Raw genomic sequence first — 25462 nt, 5'->3', positions numbered from 1 at the left:
ATGGTGACAGGAAAGACAATAAAATGCGAAAGGTACCATTTCTCCCCCTTTCCAACGTCACAAATCTGTACAAAATGATGTGTTTACAAATATACATTTCACACACACAGAATAGGATTTGGAAGCAGGGATAAAGGTCTAAGAGTTTTACTACATAAGACTATTAACCTATTAGTATTTGAACTGGCCATATCCCGCCAAAGAATTCTGCTTCCTTTATGTTCTAACTGGCTACATGTAACCTTTCACACCTACGCTACAATGCCATTCTGAAAATATAGAAAAAAAAAAAATCCACATCATTGAAATCTCAAAGATATGAGACTCTCTCTCTCTCTCTTTAACTTGTTTCAGTCATTTGACTGTGGCCATGCTGGAGCACTGCCTTTAGTCGAGCAAATCGACCCCAGATCTTATTCTTTGTAAGCCTAGTACTTATTCTATCGTCTCTTTTGCCGAACCGCTAGGTTACGGGGGACGTAAACACACCAGCATCGGTTGTCAAGCGATGTTGTGGGGACAAACACAGACACACAAGCATACACACACATATACATATATACGGCAGGCTTCTTTCAGTTTCCGTCTACCAAATCCACTCACAAGGCTTTGGTCGGCCCGAGGCTATAGTAGAAGACACTTGCCCAAGGTGACACACAGTGGGACTGAACCCGGAACCATGTGGTTGGTAAGCAAGCTACTTACCACACAGCCACTCCTGCGCCTATTGTTAATAATAATGATAATAACCCTTTCAACTATAGGCACAAGAGCTGACATTTTGCAGGAGGTGACCAGTCAATTACATCGACCACAGTGTATAATGGTACTTAATTTATTGACCCCGAAAGGATGAAAGGCAAAGTCGACCCCGACAGAATTTGAATTCGGTATATAGCGGAAGACGAAATACTGCTAAGCAATTTGCCCGGCGTTGCTAACGATGCTGCCAACTCACCGCCTCATTAATAATAATAATAATAATAATAATAATATTCAGTCATTAAAAAATGTATATGTAAAACCAATGTAGTAAAACTGAAGTCACTCATGCATACACACAGAGACACACATGCCAACATGCACCAACATACATACACAGAGAAGCCAATATACAGACACACATTTAATATATATATATATATATATCTATATATATATATATATATATTTTATATGGCCCAGTAGGTAAGGGTGTTTAAAAGTCGTAACAAGACACAAGCAGAGGTTTCTAATCTCTGCCAGGAATTACAGGGTGGTCTTATTAAACATTTTCAATGGCGGTGCCCCAGCATGGCCACAGCTCATGAGCTGAAACTAGATAAAAAAAAATAAAATATATACATACAGACAGACATAGGGAGACATACAGGAAAGAAAGGGGAGAGGAAAAGGGAGAGGAAAGGAAACTGTGGCTTAGCCACACCCTACTCCTACCTCTCCCCAGTCTTTCAGCAGAATGTGATTTTGCTTGTGGAAAGAAGAAGAAAAAAAAACAAAAAAAACATTAGTGCCTAGCACAGTTGTAGAAGAAGATAATGGCTGTAAAGTAGATATGTCAATATTACTGCACCATACATATATAATAACACACATACACACACACACTCAAGTATATTACTGTTTGTATATGGTAGAAGAGAAAATGGCTACAAAATACACATTAATATTATTGTGGAATGCAGATGTGTGGCTTAGTGGTTAGAGAGTTTGGCTCGCAATCATAAGGTTGCGAGTTTGATTCCTGGCTGTGCGTTGCACCCTTGAGCAATATATTTTATTTCAGGTCGCTGCAGTTCACTCAGCTGGCAAAAATGAGTTGAACCTGTATTTGAAAGGGACAACCTTGTCATGCTCTGTGTCACGCTGACTCTCCCCGAAAACTACATTAAAGGGACACGTGTCTGTGGAGTGCTTAGCCACATGCACATTAATTTCAAGAATGAGCTGTTTTTGTTGTCATAGCAACTCGTCATCGTAACTGACTGTTTTGGGAGAATCTGGAACACTCGCGACATGACCGGAGGTGGACTTATCATCATCATCGTTTAACGTCCGCTTTCCATGCTAGCATGGGTTGGACGATTTGACTGAGGACTGGTGGACCAGGAGGCGACACCAGGCTCCAATCTGATTTGGCAGAGTTTCTACAGCTGGATGCCCTTCCTAACGCCAACCACTCAGAGAGTGCAGTGGGTGTTTTATGTGCCAAGAACTGAGTGAACCGTCAAACAAGCATAGTTGACGGAAACAGTTTGACCATATTGGTGTACTGTGTTAGTTTGACACGTGTTGACTTGACAGTCGGTAGCTGAACAGTGAAATGCTGAATATCGTATCTACATTCGAGTAGTATGGAGAGTGGTCTGTGTTAAGATATATTTTCTGCAATAGGTGACTTTTTAGATAACCACAACCAGCTATTTATTTGTGTAATACCATTTTACACCAGACGTATACAGTAATCCCTCGCCATATTATGGTTCACCTATTGCACACAGTACCTCATGGTTCACCTATCGCACAATCAGTAGACCACGGTTCACCTATCGCACAATCAGTAGACCACGGTTCACCTATCGCACAATCAGTAGACCACGGTTCACCTATCGCACAATCAGTAGACCACGGTTCACCTATCGCACAATCAGTAGACCATGGTTCACCTACCGTGCAATCAATACATCACAGTTCACCTATTGTGTAATCAGTAGACCACGGTTCACCTATTGTGTAATCAGTAGACCACGGTTCACCTATCGCACAATCAGTAGACCATGGTTCTTTATATATATATATATATGATAGGCTTCTTTCAGTTTCCAACTACAAAAATCCGCTCACAGGGCTTTGATCAGCCCAAGACTATAATAAAAGACACTTGCCCAAGGTGCCATGCAGTAGGACTGAACTTGGAACCATGTGATCGAGAAGCAATCATCTAGCATACAGCCGTGCCTATGCCTGACGACTGTCAACATCAGTTTCCTTATAAAGAAGGAAAACAAAAGCCTAATGGTAATTGATAGGAAACCTCAAGTTGGTTTTCTTTTAGTTTCTGCCTACCAAATTTACTCACAAGACTTTGGTTGGTATGGGGCATGCTGTGGGACTGAACCTAGAACCATGTGGTGGAGGAACAATTTTGTTACCACACAGCCATATCTGCACCTATAATTGGATAATTTCAGGAAGTTAATACATTATATATATATATATATATATATATATATATACACATACATTATATACATATATATATATATATATATACACATACATTATATACATATATATATATATATATATACACATACATTATATACATATATATATATATATATGTATATAATGTATGTGTATATATATATATATATGTATATAATGTATGTGTATATATATATATATATGTATATAATGTATGTGTATATATATATATATATATATATATACACATACATTATATACATATATATATATACACATACATTATATACATATATATATATATATATACACATACATTATATACATATATATATATATATATATACACATACATTATATACATATATATATATATATATATACACATACATTATATACATATATATATATATATATACATATACACATACATTATATACATATATATATATATATATATATACACATACATTATATACATATATATATATATATATATATACACATACATTATATACATATATATATATATATATATACACATACACATACATTATATACATATATATATATATATACACATACATTATATACATATATATATATATATACACATACATTATATACATATATATATATATATATACACATACATTATATACATGTATATATATATATATATATACACATACATTATATATATATATATATATATATATATATATACACATACATTATATATATATATATATATATATATACACATACATTATATACATATATATATATATATACACACATACATTATATACATATATATATATATATACACATACATTATATACATATATATATATATATATACACATACATTATATATATATGTATATATATATACACATACATTATATATATATGTATATATATATACACATACATTATATATATATGTATATATATATACACATACATTATATACATATATATATATATATATACACATACATTATATACATATATATATATATATATATATATACACATACATTATATACATATATATATATATATATATATATATATATATACACATACATTATATACATATATATATATATATATACACACACACACACATATACAGGCAAAACCATACATTACATACATACATACATCTGCGCATGTGTGGATGTGTGCATGTGTGTAAATTTTACACAGTGAAGCTTAACTGCAGCCACAGGAAGACCTAAACAAAATGAACAGACATTATGTCATGAAAGCTGCACCTATGGTGTAAAGAAATCCAAAGACTTAGTTTTCAGCAATCTAACAAATTAATATTACATGATAGCCATAACACAGTGAGTATAAATACACACACACACACACACACACGCACAGAGAAACACAGATAAGAACGGGAAGGCCATAGGAGGTACACACTGCATTAGTTAGAGCGTTGAAGTTATCAGAAAGAATTTTGGCATGACCTCATTGCAGAGGCATTTCTCTAAGGAAAAAGTCTGGTAAATTTTGATAAGGAGAGAATTTGTGTAAACTCTTCACCTCTGAATCTAAGTTGGTTTTTGAGAACAGAATCAAGTGGTGATGCCAAGGATGATGGTGATGGTGATGATGATGATGATGATGATGATGCGGTTGATGACGACGATCTCTATATTGGTTCAAGTCAACTGAATTAACCTTAATAAATAACTAATTAAGGATAACATTTTAAAATGTTTAGATAATAAAGAGAACATGAGCTAACTGTCTGTCTATCATTACAATCGTTAAAATATCTACTTTCCATGTTAGCATGTGTCTGTGTGTATGTATGTATGTAGGTGTGAGTGTGTGTGTATATGTATGTATATATGTGTGTGTGTGTATGTGTTTGTGTGTATATATGCATATATAGTAAATGCTAATAATAATCCATGGATGGAATTTATAAACATCTTAATGCATTGCTACATGATGTGGAAATGCACGTAATGATACATTAAAATATAAATTCCAGCCATGGATTATTATTATTATTATCATCATTATTACTATATTCATCCTACACTATATCGACACACTTGGTATAACCCCCACAAAACAGCTATTGCTTGTTGGTATTAGGCTGAAGCCAGCATAATCAAGTTGGTGCCTTGATATGAATATTCAAAAAAGTTGCCCAGAAATGAACTTAAAGGATATAATATATATATGTGTGTATACATGTATATATATTCTTTGTATTATATATATATATATATATATATAAATATATATATATATATATATAATAATAATAATAATATTATTAGGGATGAAAATCCAAATTTACAGGTAAAAACTCAATTATTGTGCTTTTACTTATTCATTTTTCTAATTGGTGACTGTCAGACCGTCCAGCCAATACCAGCACAAAAGGTGGATGTTAAAGATGATGATGATCACACATACACACACACACTGTAGGTAATATCAACTTTATCTGGTTGTAAAAGTTAAGAAAGCAGAACTGATGACATAAATAGAAACATCACATGCAAAAAATAAAATCTTGAACATTTACAATATATATATAAATATATATATATATATATATATATATATATATATACACACACATACACATATCAAAGCATCAAAGTGTGAGAGAGAGAGAGCGAAGAAGAGAGAGGGAAAGATTGTAGAAGGAGAAGTGGCTGGTAAGGATGAGAGGAGTAAAAGAGAATGAAATAAAAAGGGAGCAGAGAGTAAAAAGGAAAGTCAAAGAGAATGAGCGGGAAGGAGGGAGGGAGGGAGGGGGTATAAAGATTGGAATAGGGAGAGATAGAGAGATTGAGGAAGAGGGAGGAGAGAAGAGAAAGAGTGAACAGCTTGGAGTTGGGTTGTATTCTATTTAGAACAAACAAAAAGTTTAATGTCTAGTTTTAGAGAGAGAGAGAGAAGGGAGAAAGTGAGAGGTGAGAATAAGGAGAGAGAAAGAGAGGGGGGAAGCATCGAAAAGAGAGGGAGAAAGAGAGAGAAAGGTGTGAGAGAAAGGCAATGCCAAATTCATGCTTTAGTTAAGTTTCTGGTTAAATAAACAGTTAAAATAAATATTAAAAACAGAAATAAACTGAAAGAAGTCAAGACAAACAAAAAGAAATATAAAACGTTTTTTTTTTTTCTTTATTTCAGTTCTTTGTTTTTTTTTTTTCTTTTTGTATTTTGATTTTCTGAAATATTTATGCCTGGGAGATAGAACTGTTTTGTTAAATGTCCCTCAATTTAGGGTCTTTTTAGGGAAGTAAAGGGGAGAATGATTGGAGGCAGTTTAGGGTTTGCAATCAAATCTACCTTAATTTACATTTTACAATTTAAAAAAAATGAAATCCTTTAAAGGGGCCAAATGTAAGAGAGAATGTGAGGGTGGAATGGAAGGGATAATTGATTGGAAGGGTTTACAGATGCCTTATCCATAAACATGACTATACTGGGTTCAAAGCCCAGCAGAGACAGTTAATAACCCCACAATCAATTGGGACCAATTAAGATCTCTTACAAGGTTATTGAACCAGCTTGATAGAACCCATATCTCCCCCCAAACTACACTAGTTTTGAGATAATGTAATCTGTAATCCTAGATACACCTTTAAAAGGCAGGACAGTCGTTAATCATAGCTTCACTGGATCAGGATCTACAGAAGTCTAAATAATATCTGCACTGGAACCTTCACATGACCCCTAGTAAAATACCACGTTGTCGGTTACAACAATAAGGGTTCCAGCTGAACTGATCAACTGAACAGCATGCTCGTAGAATTAATGTGCAAGTGGTTGGGTACTCCACAGACAGGTGTAACCTTAATGTAGTTTTCAGGGAGATTCAGGTTGACAGAGAAGATAACAAGAAGATAATGTTATAGCAAATATTTTGCTCAGTGCCACAGATTTGCTTGACTTTAACCAATTGAGCAGGTCTTTTAGTGGGTGACAATATTATGCATCTCTGATAATGAGCAGAAGTAGTGGGGGAGCACCATAGCCATGTGTTGAGAGCAATTCTTTGGGGTTTGAATAAAAGTAACAAAAGCAAAGTCTGAAGGAAATATGTGCCATTTTTCATAGCTTCTATAGGGTAAGCAAGTAGGAATTAACAGTTGCTACCCAAGGACAAAAATCCTGTTACACAGTGTTACATAGGAAACAGAGTTTGGGTTAATGAAACCTCAAAATATCTTTCAGATGAGATTTTAGTTCAGATTTTTATTTAAAAATGAACACTATGCTGGTTTGCTACTAAACATGTTTAAGTAGCTGTGGATAACAAGCTCAAATCTGATATTAAATTTGCTATTCATTTTGTTAAATAATTAACAAATAACAAAAATAATTAGTTTTTAGAAGAGGCAAGTTAACTACTGAAAGAAGTTTTTTTTTTTTTTTGCCTAATAGATTAAATTTTCTAATAACATGGATGGAAGCTGGATCAATAAATCAATAGAATATCAGACAACTATCCAAGGGTGTGTATAGTCTTTATTTTCCATCACCAGAACTCAACTCTTGTGTAGCCACAGCCAGGAAGACTGAACTTAAGAGATTTACTGGAGTCCATTTTACAGTAACCTGGAAACCAAGGGTTTTTTTTTTGGTTTTTTTTTGCTTTTTGATTTTAAAGGTTTAGTTAGACGAAAGGGGTTGGACTCATCCCCTTTGCAGGCCTTGAAGACTGGGTGCGATTGATGTAGTTCATCTTCAGCTCAAACATTTCTTGAGCTGGCATCTTACCCATTATAAATCCCTATTTGTAAGCAATAACCGATCATGCAGATCAATATATGAAATGATCTGAAGTCTTAAAGAGAATCGGGTAGAAATATCATCATCGTTATTTAGTATCCATTTTCTATGCTGGCATGGGTTGGACTGTTTGACTGGAGCTTCTAAGGCCAGGGGTCATATCAGGCTCCATCATCTCTTTTGGCATGGTTTCTATAGCTGGATGCCCTTCCATATGCCAACCACTTTACAGAGTGTACCAGGTGCTTTTTAATGGCTTCATCATTGATGCTTTTTATGTGGCACCAACACCAAGAGGGTTACCATGTACCTTGCGAGACAAAAGAAAAGAGGGGCAACACAAATCCATCCCTGGGTGGTGGAGTGGTATTTAGAGGGGTGGCTTTGTGCCAGTTAAGGGATAAAGGTATAAAGGGTCAAAGATAGATTAGTCCAGAAGTGTTCCCTTTTTACAACAGTAGTGTATGATTTAAAATATGGTTGGTACTCTTCTAAGCATGTCAAGGAGTGGCTGTGTGGTAAGTAGCTTGCTTACCAACCACATGGTTCTGGGTTCAGTCCCACTGTGTGGCACCTTGGGCTAGTGTCTTCTACTATAGCCTCGGGCTGACCAAAACCTTGTGAGTGGATTTGGTAGACGGAAACTGAAAGAAGCCCGTCGTATATATGTATATATATATATATGTATGTATGTGTGCTTGTGTGTCTGTGTTTGTCACCCCACCATCGCTTGACAACTGATGCTGGTGTGTTTACGTCCCTGTAACTTAGTGGTTCGGCAAAAGAGACCAATAGAATAAGTACTAGGCTTACAAAGAATAAGTCCCGGGGTCGATTTACTCGACTAAAGGCGGTGCTTCAGCATGGCCACAGTCGAAAGATTGAAACAAGTAAAAGAGTTAAAAGAGTTATGGAACAAACAAAGATATATTTTTATGAAATGATTTGGAGTGGGGAAAAAAAAAAAAACGTTTAGAAACCTTATGTAAAACTTGATTGAGTATATATATATATACCTTACCTGTGATTGTTAAAACTAATCTGTCGCTGTTGTGTTTTCCTTGAGAATGTCATTTAGCAGAAGGATGACCAACATCCTGAGCAGGAGTTCAAATCAGCACTGCAAGCTAATAACAACAAGAAAAATGCCATTGCTGTCACTATAGCATACAGCTTAATCCATCCTGGGATACCTACCATCTATTTACAGCTTAAAGAATTGTGCTGTTGATAATAGTTTGAAGAATTTGTAGTCTGACATAGGTTAGGTGTTTGATACTAATATGGTTAAATTCTTGCAAGATCAGTTTAATTAGTTGCAATTTTGGAATGAAGAATGGAGTTACCTTGGAGCAGTATTTAGTAAGATTTATGTATTTATTTTATATATTTCTTTGATTCTTAATTAAGGTATAAAGACATACCTGTACAGATGATGGTGATAAGACTGTGTGACATTCATGCATTTTGAAAATGGTGTGTAGCATAAATGAAATGGAAATGGTTAGGTCTTGCAGAGAGCCTGCAAAGGTTACAGGTGACAGCCCAATGCTATTGACTAAAACCACTTAGAAAAAAAAAAATGAAGAAAAGCAGAAATAAGACTGGTTTATTGATTCGTTTCCCAAGGAACTTAAATCTTGCTCTGTGATGATAGTCTGGAACTCTTATACAATGAGTATATTGGCACGTAAAATACACCATTTTGAGTGTGGCCGTTGCCAGTACTGTCTGACTGGCCTTCGTACTGGTGGCACGTAAAAGCACCCACTACACTCTCGGAGTGGTTGGCGTTAGGAAGGGCATCCAGCTGCAGAAACTCTACCAAATCAGATTGGAGCCTGGTGTAGCCATCTGGTTCATCAGTCCTCAGTCAAATCGTCCAACCCATGCTAGCATGGAAAGTGGACGTTATGGTTTCTAAGGACAGATGCCCTTCCTAACACCAACTGCTTTACAGAGTGTACCGGGAGCTTTTTATGTTGTGCCAGCATGAGTTTTCATCATCATCATTTAACATCCACCTTCTATGCTGGCATGGGTTGGATGGTTTGAGAGGAGCCAGCCAGGCAGAAAACTACACCAGGCTTCTGTGTCTGTTTCAGCACGGTTTTTATGGCTCGTTGCACTTTCTAACACCAACTGTAAATTTGTCATTAGGCACCAGTAGCAGGTTGAAATGATTAAACAATAGCACACTTCCCACAGTGGCTGTTAATGTCTTTACTGAGTGGACAGGTTACTAGACAAGAGCTGTTTAGTTTATAAAACATGCTGTTAGTCAACAAATGAAAAAACTTGTTAACATGGAAAGATTTTCTACAGAAGGTTGCTTCATTTTACATACATCCCTGACGAGATTACTAATGATAAATTAACATTTGAAAGGCATTTAATGAGCTGCTTTAATAAAGAAATTCATTAAACCGTTTAACATTAAGGTTACTCTAACAAATGTAATGTTTGTTTATTCACATTGTTTTAAACTAATCATGCATTATCTTGTTGCTCTTGAGGTTTTCATGAAGTGATTGCTTATTTCTAGGGCACTGTAAGGTAGAATATTTGGGGTGATCTGGTTGGTTCAAATTCCAAAGGGTTAAACAGGCCTATTTTGACCCTTTAACATCCAGATTTCTTTGTCAAATGTAGCTTCAAGATTTCAATTGTGTCTTTGCCTGTTTTTAGAATGACATTGTAGGATAGGTGTGAGAGGTTGAATCTGGTCAGTTTGAAGATAAAACAGGTAGAATGTTTGGACCAGATAACATAACTGGTACTTCGTTAGTTACAATGACAAGGGATCCAGTTGATTCAATCAATTGAACAACCTGCTCATGAAATTAACATGCAAGTGGCTGAGCACTCCACAGACATGTGTACTCTTAAAGTAATTCTCAAGGAGATTCAGCTTAACACAGAATGTGATAAGACTGGCTGTTTGGAATACAGGCACAACCCATTTTTGCCAGTTGAGTGGACTGGAGCAACATGAAATAAAGAGTCTTGATCAAGGACACAATGTGCCAGCAGAAATTGAACCCATGACCTTACAATCATGAGCTGAACACCTTAACCAATCAGCCACACTTCACGAGATATGGCCACATTAAATGCTAAAGAGTAAACAAAAAAATCTATCCTTAGACCTCTGCTCCTTATGTAAAACATTTTATCTGAAAAGAATCCACACTCTTAGTTTAAAATCGGTAAAGAATATTCTTATCCGCTAAACTTACTAATCCAAACAGTAGCAACTAGTTATGATACATACTAAGTATCCATGGTGACCACCACAACAAATCTCAGAATTATACTAAAAGCAACACCAATGCAAATAGGAATGGAGAGATTGTGGAATAATTCTTCAAATGAGCATTTGATAGAAATACTAGAACTTATGCTGTGACAGACTGATATCCCATTCTGTTGCAATTTTGGGTTCTTGGTCATTTTTATACCATGGAAACATTGATAACTGGGCCCTATGAGACCCAAGTGTTGGGACAGAACTTGCTTTACTCTAATGAGATTTTGCTGATAATTTCCCACCTTCATAAGTGTGGGAACGAAATTTGGTTATTAAGGTGGCGAGATGGCAGAACCGTTAGTATGCTGGACAAAATGCTTAGCACTTTTCATCCACTTTTGTGTTCTGAGTTCAAATTCCACCAAGGTTGACCTCACCTTTCACCCTGTCAGGGTCGATAAAAGAGGTACCACTAAATCTGGAAACCTAATTTTTCAGGACAATGTTGAAACCATTTTCATTGCTCCACATCACAAGATAAAAAAAAAATAAAACAAAACAAATTAGGGAGTTCATTTACACTCTCCCTGTTCCCAAACCTATGCCCACCTTTACAAATATTTGGTTAGTGAAGAGATTTCAAAGCTCCAAGTAAGACAGAAAATAAAAAATAAAAAAACAAAAAAAAACAAACAAACAAACAGAAAAAAAAAACAGAACAACAACAACAAACAAACAGCAATAGCACAAATAATATTTAACAATGCATGGACGGAATTTTAAACACATACAATGCTTGGACAACATTATAGACACATACAATTCATGGGCATTTTAAACACATACAATGCTTGGATGACATTTTAGACACATACAAAGCCTGGGCATTTTAAACACATACAATGCTTGGACAACATTTTAGACACATACAATGCATGGGCATTTTAGACACATACAATGCTTGGGCGACATTTTAAACACACCAACAAAAATGAAATAAAAGATATGAACATGTAAGGACTAATAAGTTTGAAGACAATCATTGATCTTAAGGTAAAGATCAATTAGTTTTATTCTTTCTTTGAGGAAATATTTATACAGAGATTGGCAATTAAGTAATTGTTGGCGTTTGAAACACAAACAGGGTGGGTTTGTTTTTGTTTTATTACAAGGAACAAGGAGAAAAAGAATTGGTAAAATTATGTTTCAGATGAAAACAGAAAAGTGAAATAGTTTAGAAAATAGAAATAAATCAAAATAAAAAAAACCAACTCTATAGAGATTATTATTATTATTATTATTATTACTATTATTAATATTATTATTGTCATCATTATTAAAGTGGTAAGCTTGTTAGAGGCATTAGCACACTGGACAAAGTGCTTAGCTGTATTTCATCTGTCTTTATGTTCTCGGATTACACCGAGGTTGACTTAGCCTTCCAGGGTCGGTAAAATAAGTACCAATTGAGAACGGTGCGTGAGTGTGTGTGTGACTGTAATCGACTGACCCACTTTTGGTCTTGCACTAATATTTGAAGCCACTATCATTATTATTATTATTATCATTACTCCTTTCGGGGTTGATAAAATAACTACTTCTTGAGCATTGGGGTTGATGTATTTGACTAGACCCTACCCCTAAAATTTCAGGCCTTTTGCCAATATAAGGATTATTATTATTATTATTATTATTATTATTTCATTTTTGTGTTTGGTTTGCAAGATTCATTATGTGAATTTGTGTATTGAAAAATAATAAATGAGCAGAAATTGAACTGGTGAGAGTGTTAATTAATAAGGCATTACAACAGAATGAATCTCCGCAGACACAACAAATTATTATTATTATTATTATTATTATTATTATTATTATTATTATTAATGGAGTGTAGTTAATAATGTCAGAGAACAAATCATTTGATATATCCTCAGTATTTTAGTGGATACTCTGATTAAATGAATCCTAACTGGTACTTATTTTATTCACCCCAAAAGGATGAAAAGCAAACCTGGCCTTAGTGGAATTTGAACTCAGAGCATAAAGACAGATGAAATACCACTAAACATTTTGCCTGGTGTGCTAACGATCTTCCGCAGAATGCCACCTTTTTAATAATGATAATAACAATAATAATCCTTTCTACTATAGGCACAAGGCCTGACATTTTGGGGAAGGGGGCTAGTTGATTTCATTGATCCCCAGCGTGTAACTGGTACTTATTTCATCAACCCCGATAGGATGAAAGGCAAAGTCGACCCTGGCGGAATTTCAACTCAGAACATAACGATGGGCGAAATACCTCTAAGAATTTCGTTCGATGTGGAAACCGTTCTGCCAGCTCATTGCCTTAATTAATGATAGTAATAAATGGTGAATGAAACTAAAACAAAAAAAAAAAAGAAAAGGTGTAATTAAAACCAAGACCACAAGGCATTCGTAGAAAAATGAAAATTACAAAAAAAAAATAATAAATAGATGCTGTGTATATGTATATGTGTTATGTGTGTATATATACATATGTATGACATAGGAATATATATATATATTATCATTATTATTATTATTATCATTATTTTATGATTTTTAGTTTGTATTTTATTATACTTATTTATCGTGTATTTACTTATTAATTTTTTCTATGTGACTGGATTTTCATGGATGAGTTCATGAACTTTGGTTCTTTTCTCTAAAATTATATATTATATATATATATATATATATGTGTGTGTGTGTGTGTGTGTGTGTGTGTGTGTGCCTATGAGTGTGTATAGCTACAACTAGGGGTATATGGGCTTCTGGTGATATAGGAAACACATGTTTCATATGACAACAAGGTATTAAAAAAAAAAAAAGAATGTTTGTGTGAATGTATGTATATAGACACAAGGTTGTTGCTACGTTACTGTACACACAGGTGTACATAACGAATGAGTGTGTAGATGTTGCTGTGAGTTAATTGTATGTATGTATGTATGTAGTTTCTACTGAGATGGATGGTTGAAAGAATGAAAGTCCTACGATGAACAAGAGAAAAAAAAAAAAAAAGGAAAAAACTTGAAAAAAAATGATTACTTTATGATTCTGCACTAAAGCAATCAACAGGCTTGGGGGGAGGGAGAGGTGGGGGATGGGTAGCAATAAAAATTGAAGTATCTACATACAGTAAATACGACTTATTTACAAATAACAAAAAAAAAAAAACCCCAAAAGAGATGGGGGTGAAATCATATGGAGGGGTGTAATTGTAGTTGCTGTTATGTATATATACAGGGGAAATAGGGCGTTGGGGGTCGTTCAGTCACATTTCAACAGGGTCTTGCAAATCAGAGTTTGAAGTTCGCTATTTATCCAGACCCCCAGCATATGTACACACAGGGAAGTCAGCCAAGCCAGGAGATTATACAGGGGTCACAGAAATGAGGGAGTTTGTACAGGTAGGTAACGACTCGTAGTAGAATACAGAATGAGTGTTTGTGGGTACGGGAGTGAATGCATACAGGCAAATATGTGTATATATATGTATGCGTGTGTGTGTGTTATTTTTTTACTACCCACAAGGGGCTACATACAGAGGGGACAAACAAGGACAGACAAAGGGATTAAGTCGATTACATCGACCCCAGTGCGTAACTGGTACTTGTTTAATCGACCCCGAAAGGATGAAAGGTAAAGTCGAACTCGGCGGAATTTGAACTCAGAACGTAGCGGCAGACGAAATACCGCTAAGCATTTCGCCCGGCGTGCTGACGTTTCTGCCAGCTCACCGTGTGTGTGTGTATGTGTGTGCATGCATATATGAGAGTGAGTGTGTACAGGCAAATATTTGTGTAGGGCTGGCACTAGGAAATGTTGGACAAATAAGACACTTGTTAGAGGGCCCCACTACTCTACAAGAAGTGAAGATTGAGATTCTATGCTTCATGGAGGACACCAGTCCCAGCCAAAAAGCATAGGGGGCTTGAGGCTCCACCATTAGCCACAGTGATGTACTAAAGGTCCTCCACTCGAACGTGTGCGCAGGGCCCAATTTGAACAAACCTAAGTGGCCTAAAACCAGCCCTGGCATGTGTGAGATGTGCATGTCTGTGTAAGATCTATGTATGGTAATTTGTTAATTAGTCCACTTGACACTCATGAGGGTACAGAACTTGATGTTACTGAGTAGCCCCTTGAGCATGTATCTTCAATTAACTCAACCACATGGAAACTGCGTAGGCACTACCAAAAAAGGCAAGTTTTGTCACGTTCGGTGTGATATAAATTCTGCCTGAGGTTTCCGTTTATCCTCAACCCAGGACTGTCTGAGAAAATAATTTCCTTTTACAAACAACTGGAATATTTACTGCAGAATCTGCTTAAAGTTTATCATGTGGTAAGAGAACATGTAAAATATGATAGCCAGCACTGAAAATAAGAAAGAGATAGGAAGTTCTTAAAACTGAACATGTTTGAGTAAAATGCTTTCTGTGAAGTATTTTGAGGGCTGGGGTAAATATTGAGTGGCAACATTCATGCCTTCCTCAGGACGGACACGTTACCAAAGTCAGTCAAGTGTTTTCTATTGGTAGACTTACCAACCAAGCCATCCACCACAAAAAATTAAATAAATAAAAAATAAAAACCAAAAGTACATGAAAAAAAAAATTCTATCACACAAAATGATTTTCAAAGGCATTAATTCACAATATGGAGAATTAACGAAAAAAAAACAAAAAAACGTAATAAAATGCATGAATATCTCCATAAATGCAAAATATTTATTTCATATATTCTTGTGTAGTTTGTAAATTGCTTAAATGTATGCATGTATGTATGGGTGTATAAGTGTATACACAAACACATTAGTTGGAGCAAATCAGAGAGATAGAATTCAACACGAGTATGTATATATATATATATATATATATATATATATATATAAATGTGTGTCTATGTATATGTATATATATATATATATATATATATATATATATATGTGTGTGTGTGTGTGTGTGTGTGTATGAGCCTGGTGCAGGCCCCTGGCTTCCCAGACCCCAGTCGAACCGTCCAACCCATGCTAGCATAGGAAACGGACTTGAGACGATGATGATGATATATATATATGTATATATATATGAAGACACTTATATGTTAATGTATGTATGTGAGGTATAAACAGAGATTTGTACTTCCACAAATGCTGTTTTGTTTAAACAACCTCTCAATCCAACATCGACAACTCTGAGCCAGGAAATATATTGCTCCATGGTTCATAACAGTCTAGTGGAGAACCCAGTGAATGAACCCACAGGTCCAACTCTACATCCAACATAATATTGAGCACTTTTTTTTTCTTTACTAAAACAGATCGTGTGTATGTGTTTGTGTTTAGCACTGCCTTTTAGTTGACTGCATCACGGTTTTGTACAATTTGTATTCAACATTGAAAGATGAGAAAGACTAAGTGGACCAGACTGGATCTGAACTCAACAATGTAACCAAATGCCACAAAGCCATGTTATCCAACGATTCTATCACTTCTACTATCCATATATATCGGACGTATAAATATATACGTACGAGGGAGTACTGGAAAGTTCCTGGCTTTGGGTAAAAGAAAATACAGGAGGATTGTTTAATTATGATTTTATTCAGCATGTTCCCCTCTCAGATTCACATACTAAATGCAGAGGTCCTTCGGTTTTCCTAAGCTCTGTAAAAGACCTCGGAAAGCTGGGCCTCCAACCTGGCCTTTGGTGACACCCTTGAAGGGAGGAACTTTCCAGCACCCCCTTGTATGTATAGTTAGTATATGTGTATGAATGTGTGTGTGTGTGTGTGTGTCTGTGTGTGTGTATGTGTGAACAGTTCACATACATGTACATACAAAATTAATATTGACAGAAAGATACAGGGAGGGGTGGCATTACAGCAAAGAAAATTAACAAGGTTTCCCTTTTTTTTTTAATTATTTTTGATATATTTTTGTTTCATCAGTATCCATGCATCACAGTTTTAAATTACACAAACGTTCATTGATCTATATTTGCTTAATTACCAACTAATTAATTATCACACACACACACACAAACATATATATATATATATATATACACACACACACATGTTTGAATGTGGTGAAAGAAAATGTCCCAAATTAATCACAAGAGCCATCACTACCACCAACACCACCACCACCACAACCTGTCCAACCCTTCCCTGTAGCCATCACACTGTTATGAATCTTATGCTTGCTGTTACTCTTTAGCCCCAGGTCAACACTGAGTCAACCAGACCTTTATAAACAGAATTCCAATGATGATCATTCTCAGCTTTTATTAAAAAAGATCTTCTCAGAAATACGTTAAGACCTTAACCCTTTAGCATTTAAACCGGCCATATCCGGCCAAAAGTATTCTGCCTATTCTATGTTCAAACTGGTCAGATCTGGTCTCTCACACCAACACTACAATATCGTTTTAAAAATTAACAGCTACCTCATCAAAATCTCATAGCTACGAGTTAATGCATGATTAGTTCAAAACAATGTGGATAAAAAAGCATTAATTATGGCAGAATAATGTGAACACTAAAAGGTTAATGTTTTACTAGGTCTGAGATGTAAAAGATGAAGCTTTGATGCCGTTTCCAAAGTCAGAAATAAAGGGTGGCCAAGGTAAACCAGTTCCAATTTGAAATAAGGAGGAACAGAGATATGAGACTTCAAGACAGACAGGCATCTATACAAAAGCTGCTACCATGGTATTAAATATGCTGGTCACCCCAAGAGGATATCAAATGACAGCACCCAACATTTCTGGAGATATCTAAAACTATGTTAGCAAATGTATTCTTAGGTGAGATTTAAATGATAGTTCTGAATGTGATAGGGGAATATGACTTATTTCTAGCAGATGAAGGTATCAAGGAGTAGCTGGCTGGTTCAGAAATCTTGTAGTGTGAGTAAGGCTGTTGGAAATACAAGACAACAAAACTTTGCAAACCACAAGCGAAACACTGATGGTTCTCTTTGCAGCTCACTCCATTACAACCCTAGGTCAGTCCTGAGTGAGCAGTGTGATGAGCAGAGATGTTCGATGTAATGAGAGGGTTTATAGCGCAGAGCATGTTGTTCGTTCTTGGAGATGTTCATGAGGAAATCAAGAAGAGGGAAATTTGGTTGCTATGAGACACACAACAAACAAATTCAGTCACTGGCTTGATATTTTTTGTTGTTGATTGTAATGGAAGAGAGAGGTTGTACATGAGCTATGCTGAAGGGATGCAAGATAGTGTTGAATGGGACTGTATATACAGAGAATAATGCAGTTCACCCCGAGAAAGAGTTCATAAATATATATATGTATGTATATATACGTATGTATGTATGTACAAGTATGTGGGAGGAGATACAAAGATGGAATATGAAAGCAGTAAGAAATTATAATGAAAGCATAATTGTATATATATATGTGTGTGTGTGTTTATCTGAAGTATAGACAAGAGGAAAAAAGTGAGAATTTTAGGTGTGGCAAAAAGGAAAAAAAAAACATCAATGAAAAATAGATATATTTATATATATATATATATATAGATGTTTGTATGTATGTATATAAAATGAAAAAAAGAAAACCCCAAAAAAAAACTGTATGTTCAAAATGATTTTAATTCTTTTTTTTTTCCGAGTACTTTTTCCTCCCCTGATAAGAAATTTTAAAAAAACCCAAAAAACAAAAAACAAAAACAAAATATATATACATATTTGTTTTGCAAGATTTTTTATGTGAAATCGTGTGTTGAAACAGATGTTGTTGTACTTGGGGATGGTCATATTGCCAGTTTAGCCAATAAAAACACACGCACTGTATATTTGGTGTTATACAAAATGGCTGTTAGTTAGCAAGGTGAGACACACATAAGAAAGAAGGAAACAAAGGACCACTGATGAGGTCACAGAAGTGTGACGAAAGAACTCTGGCCGAAATAAGATTAAGATTAAGATTAAGATTAATGTAATATAAAGCTGAAAAAAAAAAAAAAAAATTAACACCAAATATACAGTGCGTGTGTTTTTATTGGCTAAACTGGCAATATGACCATCCCCAAGTACAACAACAAAATATATATATATATATATATATATATATATATATATTAAAAAAAAATTTAAATGAAAATAAAATACAAAATAAAAATGGTTTTCCTTTCATAATACAATGACTAATTTCTAATTTTTGGGGCAAATAGGTCGAGCTTGTTGTACAGTCCATACCTTATGAGTCGACCGGGCAGGTACCTGAACATGTCCACGCAAAACTTTTGGATAATCTTGTTCACAGAGCAAGCTTCCATTTACTAAGCTAAAGCGTTCGCCGGGATTGAGTTGGTGGTGGCATGTGACGCAGGTGAAACATTTGATATGGTATACATTCCCTTGAACGCGCATCACTAGTTCTGTGGCAGGAATACTCAGCCCACACGATGCACAGGAACCTCCAGGACCGAACATTCTGGAAAGTAACGAAAGAAGGAGAAATATAAATAGGTAAAACAGATAAATAAATAAAATGCATGAAAATTTGAACATGTAGAATTCATTAAAGTTTAAGAGAACATAGAAACATATTTGTTTATATTTAATCCACAACAGAATATAAAGATTAAATCTTGGGTTTAGCAAAAGAATGTAAAAGAGAGAGAGAGAGATAAAGGGGGAGAGAGAGAGATTATATTGACTAAGTGAATGCACTTCGGTTGTGAAGAGATCAGCTAGAAATGATATAGAGTTTGTTTTTCGCAGCAAAAAATATGAACTCTTTATATTATTTCCCCGACACAGAATATACCGTGTATGTATGTGTTATTTTTTTACTACCCACAAGGGGCTACATAGAGAGGCGACAAACAAGGACAGACAAACGGATTAAGTCGATTACATCGACCCCAGTGCGTAACTGGTACTTATTTAATCGACCCCGAAAGGATGAAAGGCAAAGTCGACCTCGGCGGAATTTGAACTCAGAACGTAGCGGCAGACGAAATACCGCTAAGCATTTCGCCCGGCGTGCTAACGTTTCTGCCAGCTCGCCGCGTTGTGCGTGTGTGTGTGTGTGTGTGTGTGTGTGTGTGTGTGTGTGTGTGTGTGTGTGTGTGTATAAGAGTCGAAATTGTGGTGATTTTTAGCAAATAACTGATGAGGGGAGAGCGTGTCCACATTGTTTTTTTTTTTCCTGTCTTCCAAACATGTCGTTGTCCACTAGTCTCACATCATGTGTGTGTGTGAGAGAGAGAGAGAGAGAGAGAAAGAGAGAGTGTGTGTGTGTGTGCGCGCGCGCGCACGCGCGTGAGAAAGAGAATATTTGTTATAAAAGTTGGCTCGCTCTGGACTGAGGTCACAATAGTTTAAATTACGATCGTATAAGCGAAGATTACATGAAAGGACGACATGAGTTATAGTGAGAGAGAGAGAGAGGGGGGGAAAGAGAGAAAAATGGAGAAACAAAGAAGGCGAGAGGGGGGAAAGACAGAGAGAGAGACGGGGGAAAGAAATCAGAAAATTTATCTCCATCTGACAGAAAGACCATATGAAAACGGCCAATATATTTTATTTACACATACACACATACTCTGGAAAATCAACCTTACTTGTATATACATACATACATACACACACACTGCTACTACTACTACTACTGTTGTTGTTCGTATGGTCAATATTGATTTCATTTCACTCTCGGTTGTATTAAAAGTTTGTCTTCATTTCATTTAATTAACTTCCCCTCCCACTTATCCGAACAGAAATGTTATCGGTGAAGGAGGAGGAGAGACGAAGGGGTAAAATTATACATTACACATATACAAACGAATTAAACAGTAGTAACAATAATAAAACCATACAAGTACAACAACGACACACGCATACACACACACAGCAAAGCTAAACAAATATCAATAAAAAAGAATACTACACAGACACACACACACACACAAGTGAGAGCTAGACAGAGCTACAAAGTAATAAAGGTTTAATTAAATATTTCCTTCTGACCCCATCCTCCAAGTAAATCCCATTTGAAAATAGAAAATACATTTGATGGCGAAAGATAGTGGTGGCGGTGATGGCAAATGCGGAGAGGAGGAGAAAAGGGGGAACAAGAAACGAAGGAGCTCACCCTTCTCTGTTCCTGAAGCCCCTTTCTCTCCCCCAATCAATCCTCTCCTCTCTACTAAGCCCTTTTACACTCGTTTCCTGTTAATTTTCTTGCCATCATGTCACTGTGAGCCAACCGAAGTCTGTGCGTGTGGATATGAGAGATAAGAAGAAAGTGTGCAACTGTAAGAGAGAAAGAGAGAGAGAATACGCGCGACTAAGTGAGTGTGTGTGTGTGTGTGTGTGTGTGTGTGTGTGTGTGTGTGTGTGTGTGGTTGAGTAAGCGAGCAGGTTTGTGTTTCTACAAGAATAATTGAGAAAGAGGTGAGATGCAGGGCGATGGAGGTGAGATGTAGACAAGCGGAGAGTAAGGAAGGAAGGAAAGGTGTTATGGTAGGCCGAGGGTGACAGAAGGAAGGCAAAGAGAAACAAGGAAAATTTGTTTGATGAGTTTTTCGAAGCTTACTCCATGATAAATAAATAAATAAATAAATGAATGAATAGATAAATAGAATTGTGTAAGGGTGGTTTAGTCCCAGGCCGGGACTTACTGAGCCTTAAATCAGTGCTGAGAAACCATACCGTGAACAGCGATGCCCCCTACATTTATTCAACCTAAGTATTTGACATGCCCTTATGTCTTCTATTATAATTACGATCAGAATTTTTTAAAAGATTTATGCATTATAGAGATAGTAAGTAAATCGACCACAATATGTGACAAGTACTTTATTTAATCGAACTCAGAAAGATGAAGGAAAGTAAAAATCGAAGGGATTTGAATACACAACGTAAGACAGCCAAATAGTTTTTTATTTTATTTCCCTGCGCTCACACAAGTCTACCAGATGAAACAGGTTTGATCTGAGGGAGATTTGGCTACTATATCTAGCAGACCGAGCGACTAGATAACGGATCCTTTATTGACTTCTTTTCGTTATTTGGCAAAGGGTGAAAAGACATTCAAACAACGACCACTGCTCCATATTTTGTTCTGTTACTATATAAACCATTCTACACTATCCAACGCATCTTGCTTTTGTTTTTTCCTTTTTTATTTTTAATAACCTATAGATGTGATTTAAAAAGAAGATTTAGCTTCTTCTAGCAGGTTCAACGACCACAATGGTTTATTTGTTACTTGTAACGAATATTATTAGCTAAGTGCATACCAATAGCATTAGAAATTAGAACTCAGGATGCAGAGAACGAAAATAAATATATCAAAAGTGAACATCTCTGCTATTTCTACAGATGTCCCTGTAGGACAATCATCAGAAATTCCTTTCTTTTCATTAAATCATAATAAAAGCCACATGCTGTTTGTTTAGGCCCTGGCCGAGCACAAAATCCCGTGACTAGCTTTGTATTTTTTTTTAACCACACACCACACCACAAACGTTATATTATATTATAATTATATTATATCATATTATATTATATTTCTATATTAAGAGAGTAATAATGGTTTAAGAGATACGGCTGCTATATCAATGGATTGTCCGTGTAGAAGTTAACCTAGCTGGGTCGTTTATATTAATGAGTTTTCGAAGCTTATTTCCATCACATTTGTTCAGAGAGAGAAAGAGGGAGGGGTAGAGGGAGAGAGAGAAAGAGAGAGGAGGAGGGAGAGAGAGAAAGAGAGAGAGGGGGAGGGAGAGAGAGAGGGGTGGTAGAGGGATAGAGGAAGAGAAAGTGAATGTGACGGCGAGAGAAAGAATATGTAAACAAGAAAACGGGATCCAATGCTCGCAAGAGTTATCTGCCCATGGTGTGTGTGACGCACTCATGTTTACAACACGTGTAACCTGACAATTCGGATAACTATGAGTGAGTGCGCGCGCGAGAATACGCCTCTCTCTCTCTCCTGCACACACACGTATGTGTATGTTTGTGTGTATATATATATAAATATATATAATATTAATGGTTTCTTATTAGGAAACCAATAGATTTTTATACAGGGCTGCAAGGAGAAGTGCTCAGAATAATTGAAACAAGAGTAAAATATTAGTTATAGAATAAAAAGGACTTCTTATTCCTAATGTTTGACGGATTATGTTGTATTTCTTATATATGTTCATGGAGGTGGTGTGATATGTTGGGTCGTTAACCCAGTCTTTTTATTCTATAACTAATATTTATATACATATATCACTCTTCGAAACGCCTTGTGTTAGAATGGGGGCAGCTGATGAAGGAAAATGTTCTCTATGTGGCCTGTGTGTTTTCTGTACTCTGGCTATTATTATTTTTTTGTCTACGTTTTGTTTGCAATGTCCTGTACCCAGATATGTACATACTTGTACGTATATATGCATATACTCATTTATTATTTGTTATATATATATATATAAAACAGAATTTTGTCAGTGAACAGGTCGCGGTTTCAAAGCGACGGAAATATTTTGACAAATTAAATTTAAATGTTGAAGTGAATCTGACGGCTTTTGTGTATTTTAAATGGCTTATAAATACCTTCCACGATGCAATTGTATATATATATATATATACATATATATATATATATATATATATATACATATATATTATACGCGCGCGTACACACACACATATTACCTTTATGACGAGGAGGAAAAGTGTATTCACAGGCGACGATGGGAGGCGGGGGGGGGGAAGGTGTTAAATCAAAAGCTCTTACAGAAATTGAATGCACACACTCATACTGGATAACGTGTGTGTGTGTGTGTATGTTCAGCGGCCAAGAAAAGATCGATAAACAGCGACAGTGGTCGTAGCAGCAAATAACAGCAGTATAACAAGAAGGAGCAGTAACATAACATTTAGTGGTTTATTGGTAATGGAATGGATAATAAACAGCACACACACACACACACAGAGTAAAACGTGAAGAGCGAGAAAAAGTAAGGAGTCATACAGTTAGTCCAGTCGAAGCTGATTTGATACATCGAAAGGAAAAATGATAGATGTGTATATCAGGGGACCATAAGCTAATTTGTATCGCCTCTCTCTCTCCTTACGTTGATAGAAACCTGCACGAAATAGAAAGCCGTCTCTCTCACAAGATAAACACAATGACACAAGATGGTTTACTCTATCCGATTCTCCGTAAAATTAGTCTCATTTAATAATCATTGCTTGAAGCTGTTCTTAGAGAATTATAACTGAATTCCAGTGTCTGACTGTCCTTAATTAAACACACGCACACAGAGGCTGGCAGTATAGACTAATACATTCAAATCCCAATGTCCATTTATTCAGTGCAATATTCCAGATAAGAAACAATTAGACTAAGTAGCGATTCTCGCGCGCACGTGTGTTAGAAAGAGAGCGCGTGTAAAAGAATATGTGTGTGTGTGTGTAAAAATTAATTATATTACATGTGTGTATCATTTATGTGTACACACAACACACGAAGCTGCACTTTGGATTGTAAGCGGTTAGTCTCCATTTAATAACATTCATATCACTCGATATAAATCTCACACAAAAAGGATTAGCTTGGTTGCCAGTATTTTCCGAATACAAGCCATCCGCAATTCGAGACATTTATGACGGGTCTGTCGATGTTGTTTTATGCTTTACCTTCAAGCCATTCCTGTGGAGGCGCAATGGCATATGGCAATATATATATATATATGAAGGTGCAATGGCCCAGTGGTTAGGGCAGCGGACTCGCGGTCATAGGATCGTGGTTTCGATTCCCAGACAGGGCGTTGTGAGTGTTTATTGAGCGAAAACACCTAAAGTTCCAAGAGGCTCCGGCAGGGGATGGTGGCGAACCCTGCTGTACTCTTTCATCACAACTTTCTCTCACTTTTACTTTCTGTTTCTGTTGTGCCTGTAATTCAAAGGGTCAGCCTTGTCATACTCTGTGTCACGCTGAATATCCCCGAGAACTACGTAAAGGCTACACGTGTCTGTGGAATGCTCAACCACTTGCACGTTAATTTCACGAGCAGGCTGTTTCGTTGATCGGACCAACTGGAACCCTCGACGTCGCAAGCGACGGAGTGCCAACAAACAAGCCATTCCTAATGAAAGAAGACCTGACATTCCAGTAGTGACCACCTCGTTTGTCTTGTACACTGAGAAATATGTCTCCT

The 25462-nt window shown here is 36.0% G+C and overlaps 1 protein-coding gene across 4 annotated transcripts in view; it reads right to left on the bottom strand.

The window, feature by feature from the left end:
• LOC149131544 (LIM domain transcription factor LMO4.2-like) overlaps positions 1–25462 on the bottom strand; it is a 201031-nt gene that overhangs the window by 34717 nt on the left and 140852 nt on the right. For all 4 annotated transcript variants that reach the window (XM_089338989.1, XM_089338987.1, XM_089338988.1 and 1 more), the window contains exon 3: positions 19497–19734. In XM_089338989.1, the coding sequence (XP_089195115.1) occupies positions 19497–19734 (238 nt within the window). The remainder of the gene's footprint in view (positions 1–19496; positions 19735–25462) is intronic.

This window comes from Octopus bimaculoides, chromosome 21 (assembly GCF_046866305.1).
Source record: "Octopus bimaculoides isolate indiv1 chromosome 21, ASM4686630v1, whole genome shotgun sequence".
Classification (NCBI taxonomy): Eukaryota; Metazoa; Mollusca; class Cephalopoda; order Octopoda; family Octopodidae; genus Octopus; species Octopus bimaculoides.
This window is presented reverse-complemented; position numbering and strand designations above follow the sequence as displayed.